The sequence below is a fragment of the Amphiura filiformis genome, chromosome 13, assembly GCF_039555335.1.
Source record: "Amphiura filiformis chromosome 13, Afil_fr2py, whole genome shotgun sequence".
Taxonomy (NCBI): Eukaryota; Metazoa; Echinodermata; class Ophiuroidea; order Amphilepidida; family Amphiuridae; genus Amphiura; species Amphiura filiformis.
In genome coordinates, this window is record NC_092640.1 from 9,106,032 (window position 1) to 9,121,620 (window position 15,589).

The window sequence follows — 15,589 nt, forward strand, 5'->3', positions numbered from 1 at the left end:
GCCGACGATCAATTGAAAATTTTGACCTTTAGTATTGAAGATATGGATTTTTTCCCAAAACACCCAAAAAAAATTAGGTCTGTTGGGAAAAAAATCCATATCTTGAATATGAAAGGTCAAAATTTTCAATTGACCGTCGGCTTTTCCTCCCTGCTACATACACTTTAAGAATATATCATTAGATTTATATAATTTACTTCGAAGACTGTTATATCTACACTTTGAAACATATCAAATTTTTATAATTTGTCATAAAATTTGTATTATATTGTAATATTTAAAAAATGAAAATTATTTGATATCAGAAAGACATGCTTCAGTATTCAGAATGCAATTCGATAGGTCTGAGGTGCTCTCATGTCCCACAAAAATACTGTCGAAGCATAATAAACGCTCATTTTGGATCCCTTAACAGATCAATCAAAATTACCTTTCATTATTGTCAATTTGCTATGATGTACCAGGGTGTGGTTTAAACTAAAGTCACTCACACTACCCTTACGGTGCACAGCCAATTAAACAGTTTGTTTTTATCAACGCACTGCAGGGTTTATTGTTCTATTGCACATAATATTCATGAAAGTGTACATTCAACGTCCAATTTTCAAAATTGGGTAACTTGTGCTTTTTTGGTTTTGGAGTGTCCCTGGACCTAGACCTAAATGCTAGGATCATTCATGGTTGACCTAACAAAAAAAATAAAATTGCACGATGCTTTGTGTTTTTAATATGAAAATTGATAATTTGTTTTCATGTCATATTCTATTAATGATATCAAAATGCATTGAGAAAACATTGTGCAAATTTTTTTTTTTTTTTTTGTTTTAGGTCCAGGGACACAGAACTTTTTGTTCTTTTTTTTTTTACAATTTCTGGAATTTTTCGAAAAATTGGGGGGTGGGACTATACTCGAACGTGGGACTATACTCGGACGAATACAGTATTTATCATTCAAAACTTGATGAGACAAAAAATATACATGTTGAATGATTCATTAAAAGTTGTATGTTTACTGTTTATGAGCTTTCTGTGTACCGGTAAAATATTTGAGTGATTATACAAGTTTTTGCCGGTTTAAACCAGGCAAAATCTGAAAAACATTTTTTTGCCGGCAAAAACAGTTCAACCTTGGACTATCGTTGTTAAAATCCTTTCAATACTTATATTTGTTTCAAATAAATTAATCAAAAATATTGGATTGTGTACTTTCAGGATCTTTATTTTTGAGGTCATGGATGACTCTGTTATGAAAAGCTGCTTTGCCAGGAACAATGCCCAATTTGGTTTTGGATTGCTAGTCAGTACAACCTACTTGGGACTCCAACTCCATATGATTTCATCTGCTACCATTCTCCAATGACTTTGATTTGATCATGAAGTAAATGCAAAATAATCATGGCCAAACTTTCCTATGCAACGGTGGCATCTGATTTCATAGTTGATAGAAACAGGTTGGAACTGTCAAAGTTACAAATTGGAAAGGGGCAGTACTCTGATGTTTATCGAGGAACAATAACACGGCACGATAGGGTGAGAGAACAAGTTGCGGCAAAGAAAGTCCGACGCCGAAATGCCGAGACTGAAATTAAGATTCTCAAGAGACTGGACCACAAAAACATCATCAAGTTTCGTGGAGTTGTTCTTGATAAAGAAGGTTTAGATACATTCATTCTGATGGAAGTTGCTGAGAAGGGTGATCTTTTCCAGTACTTACGAGCAAACTGTGGTCCTGTTCCAATTAATCTGCGATTTAAGTGGACTAATGAACTAGGATCAGCTATACAGTATATCCATGTGAATGGGCTTGTTCACAAAGATGTGAAATCACCGAATATTCTTATTATGCTCAATGATACCTTGAAGTTAGGTGACTTTGGGTTTGCAGATGAGATACAGGCATCACACTTTTCTTATGGGATGGGGACAGACAGGTGGAAAGCACCGGAGCTTGTGCAACACCAAATGCGATCCAAAAAATGTGATGTGTATTCATTTGGAGTTGTCTTATGGGAAATGGAGACTGGGGATATCCCATTCAGAGGGAAAACTCCATTGCAAGTATCGCAGGCATTGTATGCTGGAGAACAACTGCTTATCCCTGGTGATTGCCATCCCAAGGTGAAGCTACTTTTGGAACGCTGTCTCGAGAACGACTATGAGAAACGGGCAGCTATGGAAGAGGTGATGCATATGATATACAACTTAATAGGTGCTGGTAAGTACATTGTTCAAATTTTAAAAGAACAATCATTGGTAAAAGTTACAAGGTCATTCGGATCTGGGAAGTGTTTAATTAGCTTTCTAGTTGAAAATGGCCTGGTAAAACCAGAAATGAGAGGAATGAGCTATTTGGGAGTCTTTTAGAGCTGAAATTATCAAAATGAAGGGTCTTACAGCATTATGTTTTGGTCTTTCGGTGATGTACAATCCAAAAACAGGTGTTTCAGGGGAGCATACCTAAATGGTCACCCCTTTACCCCTGGGATATTGTAGATACACCTTATTTACTGAGGCATGTACACTGTATCCAACAAATTTATGGACTACATACAATGTATAGTCTGTCATTAAAAATTCCAAACCTATAACACTTGGATAAAGTTTACCACCTACATGTACCACCAGCACCAGCAACTATGAGCCAGGTCACTTGATACTGGTAAACAAGTCGTTGGTAAGATCATACAGCTCTGCAGCTACCCAGCAAACACAAAAATGCTTTGAAAATGTGAATTGGTTTTGGTAACAACATCGTTTGCTCTGTTCAAAATGTTAAATTGTAAAATGTTTTTTGAAAACACCTTTTCAAAATATTTTTGACAACATTAGAAAATAACAATTCTTTTAGAATGTTTTGCAGCAAGTTTTCAAAAATGTTTTTGAATGTTATCATTTACATGTTTTGTACCCTTTATTTACCCTTTGTATAACCTGAATTTTAAACATTATTTATAAACATGTTTTGTTTGCCGGGTGTACATTTGAAGACTGGGAAACTCCAAAGTCTACTGAATTTGATGTATGGGTTCTGCAACCTTTGATACATTGCACTGGTATTCCCATTGACTATTTTAGGCAGTGTCACATGATCTAGTACAAATGGATGTAGCATATTTGTATTGTCTCCCGAATTTCACCTCTCAATGTCAACAATCTGATATTAAGTACATTTATGGTACTGTGAAAAAAGCTGATAATTATGAAGGTATTTTTTTGCACTTTGTTGATTTTGGAATACATAGCTTGTTTTAAAATTTGCAACTTTGAGTTTTCATATATAGGCCTACATGTACACATTAAAAACATATTTGCATGTTTTATTTTCACTGTATCTGTGTTGCACAAAACATGCACAATAATGTTCCGTGAAAATGTCCACTTCACAGTACTAATACTACAAATAAATAACTAAACATGCATGTTTGGTAGAAAAGTCACAATTCATTTTATGTCATTGTTATCAATTAAACTCTAATACTATACATGTAGGTGGAATGATATTGCAAAATTAATGGGATATGAACATTTAAGGTGGTACTACACCCCTTGATAAATTTGTGACTGTTTTTGCATTTTTTTTCAAAAACATAATAACACATTGGTAACAAACGTTACGTATATTATAGGGGCATTGAATCCAGTTACCATAATGGAATTACAATTTTCCTATGGGATTTTTTAAAATTTCAGATCAATTGGGGGGCACCTGCCCCCATGCCCCTATGACGCTACGCCACTGGTAATACAACTTCATTTGCTTCAACTTTTGATTTTGCATACACCTTTGTAAGTTTGGTGCTGGTTGGTAAGATGCACTTCACCACTGGATTTTTGTCACAAAAAGATGATAAATTATGTGTATTTAAAAAACATAATGTAACCTTGTCAAAGGAGTCAACAATTTAATATTTGTAATTTTTCATAAAATATAAGTGGCCATTAATTATCTTCTCCTGTAAATTCATACAAACCTATATAGCACTTACAAAATGTAAAAACAACTGTTTAATTTTTTAGATCCAGACAAATCAAACTTGGCTGAAGAAGATCAGGAAGTGGGTGCTGTTAGCAGAGTTCTACATACCCTAAGTTTAGGTAAGTATGTCACCAATTTGAGTTTTTTGATATAAAACTATCAAAATTTGTAGTTTTCACAATCCACTGTCCATCAGGAACCATGGATGTCTACTGTTGTGCACAGATTTCTCATGTTTGTGTCCTCAAATTGCTTTTGGCTACAAACACACACACTCCCCCTCTTTATAATTACCTGTACATGAGGACCTCATTCTGCATATGATTTAATTCTATCTAACCGAGGACATACACGCCCGATTTCAATCGGCACACCATGGACCTTCCCACACACATCCTATCCAACTGTGGCCCATCCTGAACCCCCTATAACATGGACCTGTTTTAAATGCATTTTTACATTATTTGCGATGTCCTGGTCACCAGAAACCGAGGACATCCACGGTTGCAGGTGTGTTCTCATTTTGAAGGTGTGTAGGGGTGGGGGTGTTTCTATACTTGCAGGTAATCACAAACGCACACACCCCTCACCCACACCCTGGTTTGTTTGCCTGCAAACGGGGACCCTGAACTGGACTGGCAAACGGGTGTCATATTTTTTCAGATTTTCTGTGCTTAACCAGGAATGTTGACCCTGTTTTACACAAATTGTACACAATTTCTTTGGATATTATCCCAACAAGCAGTGACTGATTTTGTACTCTCAAATGCATTTTTAGGCTATTGGCACTTTGCAGTCAATATCATACATCTTGGCTAAACCAGGATGGTCCCCGGTGGCACATACATGTATACGGACACACCCCACCCACACTCCCACCCACATATATTATAAAATAAACAGATATGTGACGTGTCATGTCAAAAGGAGACACTTTTGGGCAGGTTATCAATATCGAGGTTTTTACATATCTTAAATATAGAGATATTTTGCTCCACAACGTCGTTTTCCCCAATGAAATCGGACATTCCTAAGCGAAGATATTGAGTTCATAAGTTATGGTATTATAAAATTGGAAATTGAGATATCGGTCTTTAAAAATATTATTGACAATGTTGAGAATAGGAATTACCTTGAAAAATGTCTCCAAAAATACAAGATGCCAGTTATATTCCGGTCGGAAACTATCAGACAATATTTCTAACATTCATAACATCACAAATTTGCAACAAACCTAAATTGTGAAAAAATCATCCCCGGGCATATTTTTGGCTATATCTCCATTCATGATCCTGCCCAAAAGTGTCTCCTTTTGACATGACACGTCACATATTATGATTCCTTCAAGATGCCACCCCTTTGTATGTATTACATATATGTACATGTAGAAAAATGCTGAAAATGAACATATTAAAGCCCTATCGATTGGTCCAGTTCTCCACTCCCCCTTTTGGAATTTCTTTGTATAGACTGTTTTAAGCCAGTTGCCGTGCACTTATCTCTTCAAGATCACAGCATCGATGATGTCAAAGTCACAGTCATTGAATCCCGAGGGCCTTAATCTTATTGAATAGGTTTTTTGCCCCCCCTTTGTTATGCTGCGTTTTAAGATGCGCCTTCACGCTCATGATGCATTTTTGTCGTGGTTTTTTCATGCTTGTTTTTTTATGCGTTACGCATTAATTTTCTTCTTTGTTTTTAGATTGTTTTCTTGTGTCATTTTATAATAAAGCCTGAAGAAGGTACCGAAAATTTGCTGCTAAAGTATAACTGTTTCCCGTCTCTGTTCGTTTTATCTGTTTTAATTCAAAACACATACCCGATTGGCTTGCTGCCACAGTGACTACACCTCAGATTGACAAAATATATTCTCTAGATTAATTGCATCATGTTATAATTATATATACATTTTACTCTTGCTTTTTCAGATGTCAAGATGCCTGAACCACAGCAGTCAGAAGGTCTTTCTCAGGTACAATAACTTTTGAACACATGCATATTTGAGTTGGGATGGGTACTGTGCTTAGATTTATTGATACTTATTTGGTTACTCAGATTTTTTTTTGATTTTTTTTTAAGTTTTTTATTTTTTCGGTTTTGTAGTGTCCCTGGACCTAGACCTAAATGCTAGGATCATTCATGGTTGACCTAAAAAAAAATTTAAAAAAATTAAGATGTTTTATATTTTTGCTGAACCATGAAATGGTATCAGCCTATAAGAGTGTATGTTACTAGCTTACTTACTAGCTTACTAGCTTACTAACTAACCATTTGGTCTGAAATGGACATATCTCTAAATGCCACGAAGGTATGACCCCATGAGTGGTGTCATATGAAAGAGGAAAACATAAAGAATGTGATAAAAATATTTCCAAACGTCGGAGGTCATCCAGGGGTCACAGGGGTCAAAAAAGGTCATTTTAACTGAAAATGCTCCGATTGAGCTTAAATTTAAATGCAATGATCCTTGTGACATTCTAAACATGTTTAAAACATTTAAAAATTTATTAAAGGTCATTAAGGGGGTCATAAAGGGGTCAAAGGTCAAGGTTTTCAAAATGCTCCAATTGAGCTGCAATTTTAATGCAATGATCCTTATGACATTCTAAACATTAAAAAAATATTTTAAGATTCATTTAAGGTCCTTAAGAGGTCATAAAGGGGTCAAAGGTCACGTTTTTCAAAATACTCGATTGAGCTGAAATTTAAACGCATAATGATCCGTATGACATTCTAAACATGTTGAAAATATTTTAAAATTCATTTAAGGTCATTAAGGGGCAATAAAGGGGTCAAAGGTCATGTTTTCAAAATGCTTCAATTGAGCTGGAATTTAAATGCAATGATCCTTATGACATTCTTAACATGTTTTAAATATTTTAAAATTCATTAAGGGGGTCATACAGAGGTCAAAAGTCAAGTTTTCAAAATGCCAGCTTCTCACGATCAAGGTAGGCCTATATTAAAACGGCAATTAATGAAACAGTCTGATTAAAATTAATACTAGGCCTATCCTGCACAGTATTGCTGCTTGATCAGATCGTCACAGTCATCCGCCTAACTTACGGTACCTCGTGCCCTTGCAAAGGGCACAGTTCCTCTAGTTCATTTTATATTCTTTACTTCTCCTCTTTCATTAACACCACTCGGGCGGTCATACCTCCGGGTGACAGTGGTATAGGCCTACCACAATATACTGCCGAAGCCACATGGTTCAGCTATGGTGCGGTTATCGCTCTAGTTAATATGAAAATTGATAATTTGTATTCATGTCATAGTCTATTAATGATTTCAAAATGCATTGAATTTGAATGCATTTTGAAATCATTAATAGAGTATGACATGAATACAAAGTATCAATTTTCATATTAAAAATACAAAACATCTTGAATTTTTAAAAAATTTTTTTTTTTAGATCAACCATGAATGATCCTAGCGTTTAGGTCTAGGTCCAGGGACACTACACAAAAATTAAAAAATTTTTTTTTTTTTTTTTTTGCAATTTGGTACCCGGTTACCCGCCCGAAAAATGCGCCGGGTACCCGGGTACAAAATTACCCGAAAATGCCAGGCCTATCAGCAGAACCATCTCAAGAGTTAAACCAGTGAAGTGCTGTGTGTTTGGACTTATTTACCAGTCTTGTCAGTTGTCAGTTTCAAGTGCAATATCTGTAAAAAAAATATAAAAAATCCGACCTACCGACCCAACTATTTCATAAGCCTTTATGGACAAACAAACAATTTTTTTTTTTGGCCTTAGGGGGGGGGGCACACCATTTTTGTAACTATAATATATCTTATTGATTTTAAGCTTATATGATAATTCTTACAAAAAGAAGAAGATTGCAATTTAAATGGTTCAAATCGGAGAAATCGTTTTTGAGTTACAGCAATTTAAAGGTTCCGGAAAATGGCTGTTTTTTCACCAAAATTTGGCTAAAATCGTGCATTTTGCACGAGATGGCATCAATAGCGTGCTGAAAATTCCAAATTATATGATTCTAATGTTCAATTTTCATTTAAAGTTACTATATAACTTAATATCAAAGCACTGAAATATCAAAAGGCACACCATTTGCTTTAGTTGGTGAAAAATGCACTCCAAAAATGCAAGAAAACTTAAAATTCAACAATTGTCACAAACTAACCAAAAAGTGGTTTCACAGAGCAAAATATATAGCAAGTTAAGATGCCCTCAGATTATAAATATGAATTGTTAATGTCCATATTCATGGTAAAACAACTCTTAGACTTGAAGATAAACCACTAAAAGAACAAAAAGCATCAGGTATATCACAATATTTTGAAAATTGCACTCCAAAAATGGAAAAATCTCAATATTAACTTAAATAAGGGACATTTTTCCTATGGGAAAACGCACACGTTTTAAGGGAAAATGCCTTTAAAAACAATCTTTTTGTTTGATTGCCATTCGGAATTCAAACGTCGTATAAATATCTTTATGGTATCAAAAGAAAGATATTTTATTCAAAATTTAGGAATATTAACTTAGAAATAGATTGCATATACAGCTAAACGAGGCTAATTCAGTTTCCAAAGTGACCAAATGAGAATTTCACACTTGTAAGACATTTCCTATGGGAAAACGCACATGTTTTGAGGAAAAAAATGTTAAAATTTGAAATTGATCGTTGAAATTTAGTTTTGGTGTCAAAAGAAAGATATGTTACTCATGATCCAGAAATACCAACTTAGGGACCGCTCATTATTAATGTGGGGGGGGGGCAGGAAAAAATTATGTGATTTTCACTTTGACAAACAGGGGGGGTTATGTGATTTTATTTTTCCTGATAGGGGGGGGTCATGTGAAATTTAATAGTCATTCACTATTTTTTTAATACCAAGAATCCTGGAAGGTTTTGCATACAGTAACAATATCAATCATACCATACATAATTGTCTAACTTGACTTATTATTACAACAAAATTGTTCCCATTTTGCACCATATGTTACCATTTTAGCTTCAATTGGGCCAAAAAATTGCGCGCTTCGTGCGCATTTGTAGTAAACAGCCAAAATGTGCTGGATTCACTATACCAAGTTCAAGAAATATTTCCTTTTTCCTACCCCATCCCCCCCTCCCCCAATGTCAAAAAAGAAATCTATGCCACTGCCACATGCTACACACACCTCTCACTCCTCACCACATGACCACCCCACCTCCAAGCACACACCTATAAATTTTCTCATCAAAAGTAGATCTATTGGCATAGGGGTAGATCCATACAATCACCTGTAGGCCTATGTGGGTTTCTGACCAAATTAACCTTTTTATTTATTCCACTTTTGCATCATATTTCATCAATTCAGCTTCAAAATGGCAAAAATGTCCTCGCGCTTCCCGCGCCTTTGTACAATACACTTATTTTGTCGCCAAAAAGAGCTGGATTCCCTATGACTTCAAGAAATTGTTTCCCACCCCATCACTCCCAATGTCAAAATCCCAATCTCTGTGACCGAATTAATTAATATTTAAGTTTGCTTGAAAGGGGGTTATGTGATTTTGTTTGATTCAATAGGGGGGTTACGTGAAATTGATTCATCGCAATAGGGGGGGTAGGTATTTTTCACCCATAAAGCTCAACATTTTCCCGCCCCCCCTCCCGCATTAATAATGAGCGGTCCCTTAGAAATAGATTTCATTTGATGCTGAACGAGGCTAATTCAGTTTCCAAAGTGACCAAATGAGAATTTTCTTACAAATTTTGATATCCGTATTGACAGATACTATACTCCTTACCTTGTTAAAAGCCATCATGGAATTTTCTAAATGGCTAATTACCTTTATAAACATTTATTAATATATCTACACATGTTGATTATTAATGTAAAAAAGATTAGTCTGCTGGAATGCTCAAAATAAATATTATGTGTTAATCAAAAATGACAAGTATTCAGCTCTGAGTCAATTTGTGAACACAAATTTACTGATGTGTGCCCCCCCCCCCACCTTTATTTTTATAATTTGTTGTCTGTATTCTATATAGTGGTGCACGTACATGTATTGTGGGGGCACCGCAAATAAACAACTTCAAGAAAATCAGGTTTAAAGAAATGCCACTAAATCAGACATTCATTATATTTTGTAACTGATGTGAAATTTCAGTTCTTAAGTTTTTGTCGGCTTCATTCCATGGAATGTAGCCAGGTGATGAGCCACTAGGACATGCAATGTGTTTATTTTGCTGATATTCATTAGTTTGTTACTAAATTATTAATGTGTATGAAAACTAGTGTACATTGTATGGTCAATACACCACTATGGAAAACACAATATTTCACGAGCCTGTGTTACTGCCAAAAAATGGCCCTTATTCCACTTTTTTGTTCCAACCTTTGTATATGCGTCCCCCTTCAATTGGGTGATTGTGGTGTATTTGTGGTTTTTCTCCCCAGGAATTTTCTTCAGAGCCAGAGTCATGGTGTGTGTGTGGAAAATGTCAACCAGAGGCCAAAGATCAACAAGTGTGTTGCAGAAATGCAAGGATTTGTTTGTCTCTAACTCAAGTAAGTACATGTGATTATTCAATTTGAGAATGACATGTAAATATAAAGTAGGGGTCAAATCTGAAAACTGAGGATGAAAAACAGTCAACAAGGATTCAATTTTCAGTAAACATATAGTTCAAAATGTTGATGTAACATAAGACGTTAAAGGTTTTCCAGTATGCTTATACCCTCTGTTGGCACTGGCAGGATTTAAACAAAATTGAAATAGAATAGGGGGGTGTACAATTAACTTTCTATGTGGGCCTGTTTAATATGAACATTTTTTATTATGAGCCTTGTGAATTAACAGATGCGCATCATTTTAGCCAGTAAAATTGGTATTTCTGAACCAAAAAAATGATATGATGCTTTTTCCTTTACCCCTAACTTGTGGAAACAAAGACCTTATTTACACAGAGCTTTCAAATGACGACACAGAACAACATTTGTCAAATTCAAAGTCAACTTCAAACTCAACTTTTGCAGTGTAAACGAACACATAATTAGAAGTTGACTTCATAATGGTTATTTGAAGCATGAGCAAGTGATGGCATAAAAGTCGAATTCACAATTTGTTTTGAAGTTGACTACCGTGTAAACACCCTGTCAAGAAATAATATATTTTAATCCTTAGTCGCAATCTGAATTTGATGTCACAATTGAAGTCGACATCTCTCTGTGTAAATGGGGTCTAATAATATGCTCTCCCCTATTGTTTTCATTTAATATCTATGATATGTCCTAATTGCACTACTAATAGCACAGAAAGACAATGTTGTAACATCAACACTTTACTTCAATAGGGTCTGTGTCATGGGAATCGGTGGGAATTTAATAAAAAAACTCATTTATTGGCCTGCAAATAAAAGAATTTTTTGTTTCTTTCAATTTACTTGAACTTTTTCAGGAACTGGATGAGATGTTGGTGAATGTCTATAGATCCAACCCATACACAACTGGTGATGATGTCAACAAGCATTTTTGTAGTCTCCGACGAGAAACCTATAAGCAGTTTATTCTCTGGCAACATGGACCTTTAGGGCCAGGCAACAGGAGACCGCTACCAAGCTGTTGTAAGTGGAGGATACGCACCTACTATCCAGATAATAAGAACAAATATGTTGGGTACTCACCTGGTAAGAGTAAGAGACCTCCTGGAGATATAGTGCAAAGTGGCAGGGCAGTTTAATGCCTCATATCAGGACTGATATATGTACAGTGACATAACTATGGGGGGGGGCAGGGTGGCAACATGCCCCAGGCGCAACCCTTAGGGGGCGCCAAATTGACTAAATCAGCATCGATTCTGCGCCCCTCCAAGGTTAATTTGGTCAGAAACCCATATTCAGGCATCAACATTGGGGGATGATTGTATGGAGCATCCCCTGGCAAAATATTGGGGGGATTTATCCACGGCGACCCCGGATCTACACCTATGGATGTGATGGGTCATATATTTCAGTTTCATTCTGCAACGGTGTGAAAGAAACTGCAGGTATGGTTGCAGTAATGGAGTATAATATGTGACACAATCTGGTCCATGGGGGACAAAGGAGGCATTTTTGAAAATTGAGTTACTATAATTAATACATTACTAGCGGGTACCCGCGCTTCGCGCGGGGCCCCGCTAGATGAGTAAATGGGAGCGGTTAGTAAGCGGAGGCGGTTAGTATATATAAGCGATGGAAATGATAATGGCAATTGGTATCGCTTTTAACAGCTCAATTATTACGCGGTTAGTGATGGTAGGCCTACCAGGCCTACCATTTTTTGCCTCTACATTGCAAACGACTTCCTTAGCATAAAATCTGTTGCGTAATTTTTGTATCAAACACCCTTTTTACTTATTTTTTCTTTGTCTTTCCCTTTTTTCTTTCAGTTTCTCTCTCTCTCTCTCTCTCTCTTTCCTGCGTTCCATTTCTCTTTCTTTTTCTTGCTTGTTCACTTTCTTTCTCTCTATCTCTGTCTTCTTTCTTTCTTTCTTTCTTTCTGTATGTCTATTTTTTCTTTGTCTTTCCCTTTCTCTTTCTTTTCGTTTGTCTCTCCTTTCTCTTTCTTACTTTCCGATGTTTCTTTCTTTCTTTTCTTCTTTCTTTCTTTCTTTCTTTCTTTCTTTCTTTCTTTCTTTCTTTCTTTCTTTCTTTCCCTCTTTCTTTCCCTCTTTCCTTCCTTTTTACTTATTTTTTCTTTGTCTTTCCTTTTTTCTTTCAGTTTCTCTCTCTTTCCTGCATTCCATTTCTCTCTTTCTTTTTCTTGCTTGTTCACTTTCTTTCTCTCTCTTCTTTCTTTCATTCTTTCTTTCTGTCTGTCTTTTTTTCTTTGTCTTTCCCTTTCTTTCTTTTCGTTTCTCTCTCCCTTTCTCTTTCTTGCTCTCCCGTTGTTTCTCTTTCTTTCTTTCTTTCCATTTTGTCTTCCCTCTCTCCTTCCCCTTTTTACTTATTTTTTCTTTCTTTTTCTCTTTTTTCTTTCAGTTTCTCTCTTTCGCTTTCATGCGTTCCATTTCTCTCTTTCGTTTTCTTACTTGTTCACTTTCTTTCTCTCTCTCTTCTTTCTTTCTGTCTGTCTATTTTTTCTTTGTCTTTCCCTATCTTTCTTTGTTTCTTTCTCCCTTTCTCTTTCTTGCTTTCCCGTTGTTTCTCTTTCTTTCTTTCTTTCCCTCTTTCTTTCCCTCTTTCCTGCCCTCATTCCTTCCCCTTTTCTCGCGGGCCCCCGCTAGATGAGTAAACAGGAGCGGTTAGTAAACGGTAGCAGTTAGCATAAACGATGGAAATGGTAATCATGGCAATTGGAATCGATTCAACAGCTCAATTAGTACGCGGTCAGTGATGTGGTACCATTTGTTGCCTCTATTTGGAAACGATTTCCTTTAGCATATCTTTTGCGTAATTTTTGTACCAAACACCCTTTTGACTTTTGTCTTTCCTTATTATTCTGTCGCCAAACGGTGCAGGATTCACTGTAGGCCTATTTCAAGAAATTGAAACGGACCCTACCTATCCCCATATCAAATGAAATCTACGCCACTGTTAATGTTGCCAAAAGGTGCTGGATTCACTATTATAATATGCCTACTTCAAGTTCAAGAAATGTTTTTCATATCTCTACCCCCCAATGTCAAAAAGAAATCTACGCCATTGAGATATCATAGTGTTTCGTTATGGTTACCATGCTAATAATGCTCCACCCTCCCCATCGAAATTCATCACAACATGACAAACGAATAAACTCAAATTATACTTCCAATATTATAGGCCTACCTTGAATTTAAAATCTTCGGAAAGTTATCACAAAATAAGTTACCAACAGTCATCGTAAACGCGAATGCAGCTGATTTATTATATAGCGGTTATGGTTACCATGCTAATAATGCCCACTCTCCATCGAAAGTCACCACGAACGGATAAACTATGATCACTTTCAAAAAGATCACTTAAAATTTTTCGAAAATCATCTGTGTAGCGGTAACAGCATGAAATATCCGCCGTGAGCAGTGAGCAGTGTGTTTGTCTTGAACATGCACGTATAGGATACGCGTATTTTAAAGCTTGTCCGTAGCAATGAAGCAACGCGTGCGAGTTCACCATTGGTTGATCTACCAAATAAATCCAAATAATTCTTTGTATTTATTAATTTATCTATCTATCTATGCATTTACCATTCATCCGGAAATGCTAGAACTTATTTATTTATCTATTTATTAATTTATAATTTATCTATAATCTCTGAGATGATTTATCTATAATCTTCAAAGTATCGATTAGTATCGATTATCGGCAAGTTCCTCTTTAATAGTATAGATACTTACAATTAAGAGGCTATCATTTACTGAAAACACCAAAGGTCTAGTATACTTATTTCTAAAATTATTCTTACCTAATCTCAGTTTCAAATTTGCTGCCTTTGGTCACTATGGACCAGATCATGTCACATATCATCCATCATGAGTTTGACAGAACACTGCATATGGATTTGTCACTTTGTTAAAATGATGTCTCTTGAATTATAGAATAAGGAACCACACAAGAGAGAGAAGCATATCAATTATTTAATGGTGGAATGTATTTATTCAGCATGATATAAAGTGAGCGAAAGAGGGCCAAATAGAGGGATAGTTAATGGTGCAGTACTGTATCATTGACCCCTGTTCTACCAATCAGAATTCATGTGTAACATGAATTTAAGAAAAAGGTGAATCAGTAGTAATGATCAGTAGTATATGATAACCTAATAGACACTGCATTGTTGTAAGGATATGAGTGCGAAGAGTTCAAAACTATGCAAGCTTTTTACTAGAATGGGGAGGGAGGTTCTTGTATTTTAGGTGGATATCATATTCATTAATGTTGGTTGGTCCAATATTTTTCACATGGTGTTTGAGTGTTCTGAGTTCAATGCGGTAGTGAAAAATGTGTATTGCAATGGCCCATTGAACAGAACTGTGCACATCACCACGGGGGATGTATCATACCATCTAAAACTTTACTGGGATTATATGGTCAACTTGCTACAATAATTACATTTTTTATAACTTTGAGAACAAAGTACAAAATATGGTTCAAGCATGCATTTAAACATATTTATTCACCAATCTTTGCACAAGAACAAATGCTATTGAGTAATCAGAAATAATTAGGGTGCTTGCGTAACTGATGCGTGCTTGAATCATATTTTGTACTTTTGTTCTCAAAAAAAGGAACTTAGGTAATTATCGATATGACGATATGAGAAAAATATGAGCATTCGTCAGGTGATAAATCTCAATTTTGATGGGGGTTTGAGGGGATGAGGCTGTCATTTGAGGCAACCACTTAAGCCCTAATATGTATGATTTCCTTCAAATTTTTAATTTGTTATTATATACTCAGAATGCTGAAATAATACTAGTAATAATTGTCGGAAGCGTTTCTGTTCAATTTGAGCTGAAATAGCAAGGTAAAGTGAAAGAAATCCTACTGGTTATTTTGCTGTTTAACATGTAGTTCTATAGGAGGACATAAAGTCATAATATTAAAAATTATGACTTTATGTCAAACTTTGCTCTGTTGACACACAAATTCAACAAATGTGGCTGATTCCATATAGGTGCAATTTGGGACATGCGT

General features: G+C 35.7%; 1 protein-coding gene across 1 annotated transcript; it reads left to right on the forward strand.

Moving 5' to 3' along the window:
* Nucleotides 1-1,216: 1,216 nt before the first annotated feature.
* Nucleotides 1,217-11,890, forward strand: LOC140167192 (uncharacterized). Its single transcript, XM_072190548.1, has 5 exons — nt 1,217-2,215; nt 4,018-4,095; nt 5,905-5,948; nt 10,395-10,505; nt 11,395-11,890. The coding sequence occupies exons 1-5, from the start codon at nt 1,396-1,398 to the stop codon at nt 11,674-11,676; spliced, it is 1,335 nt and encodes a 444-aa protein (XP_072046649.1). The 5' UTR covers nt 1,217-1,395; the 3' UTR covers nt 11,677-11,890.
* Nucleotides 11,891-15,589: the final 3,699 nt, after the last annotated feature.

What these genes read in the sequence shown, in the direction of transcription:
- LOC140167192 (XM_072190548.1), top strand. Translation starts at nt 1,396, where the DNA reads ATGGCCAAACTTTCCTATGCAACGGTGGCATCTGATTTCATAGTTGAT. An exon ending in ATACAACTTAATAGGTGCTG is followed by an intron (nt 2,216 to 4,017) that starts GTAAGTACATTG and finishes TTAATTTTTTAG; the next exon opens with ATCCAGACAAATCAAACTTG. An exon ending in AGTCAGAAGGTCTTTCTCAG is followed by an intron (nt 5,949 to 10,394) that starts GTACAATAACTT and finishes TTTTCTCCCCAG; the next exon opens with GAATTTTCTTCAGAGCCAGA.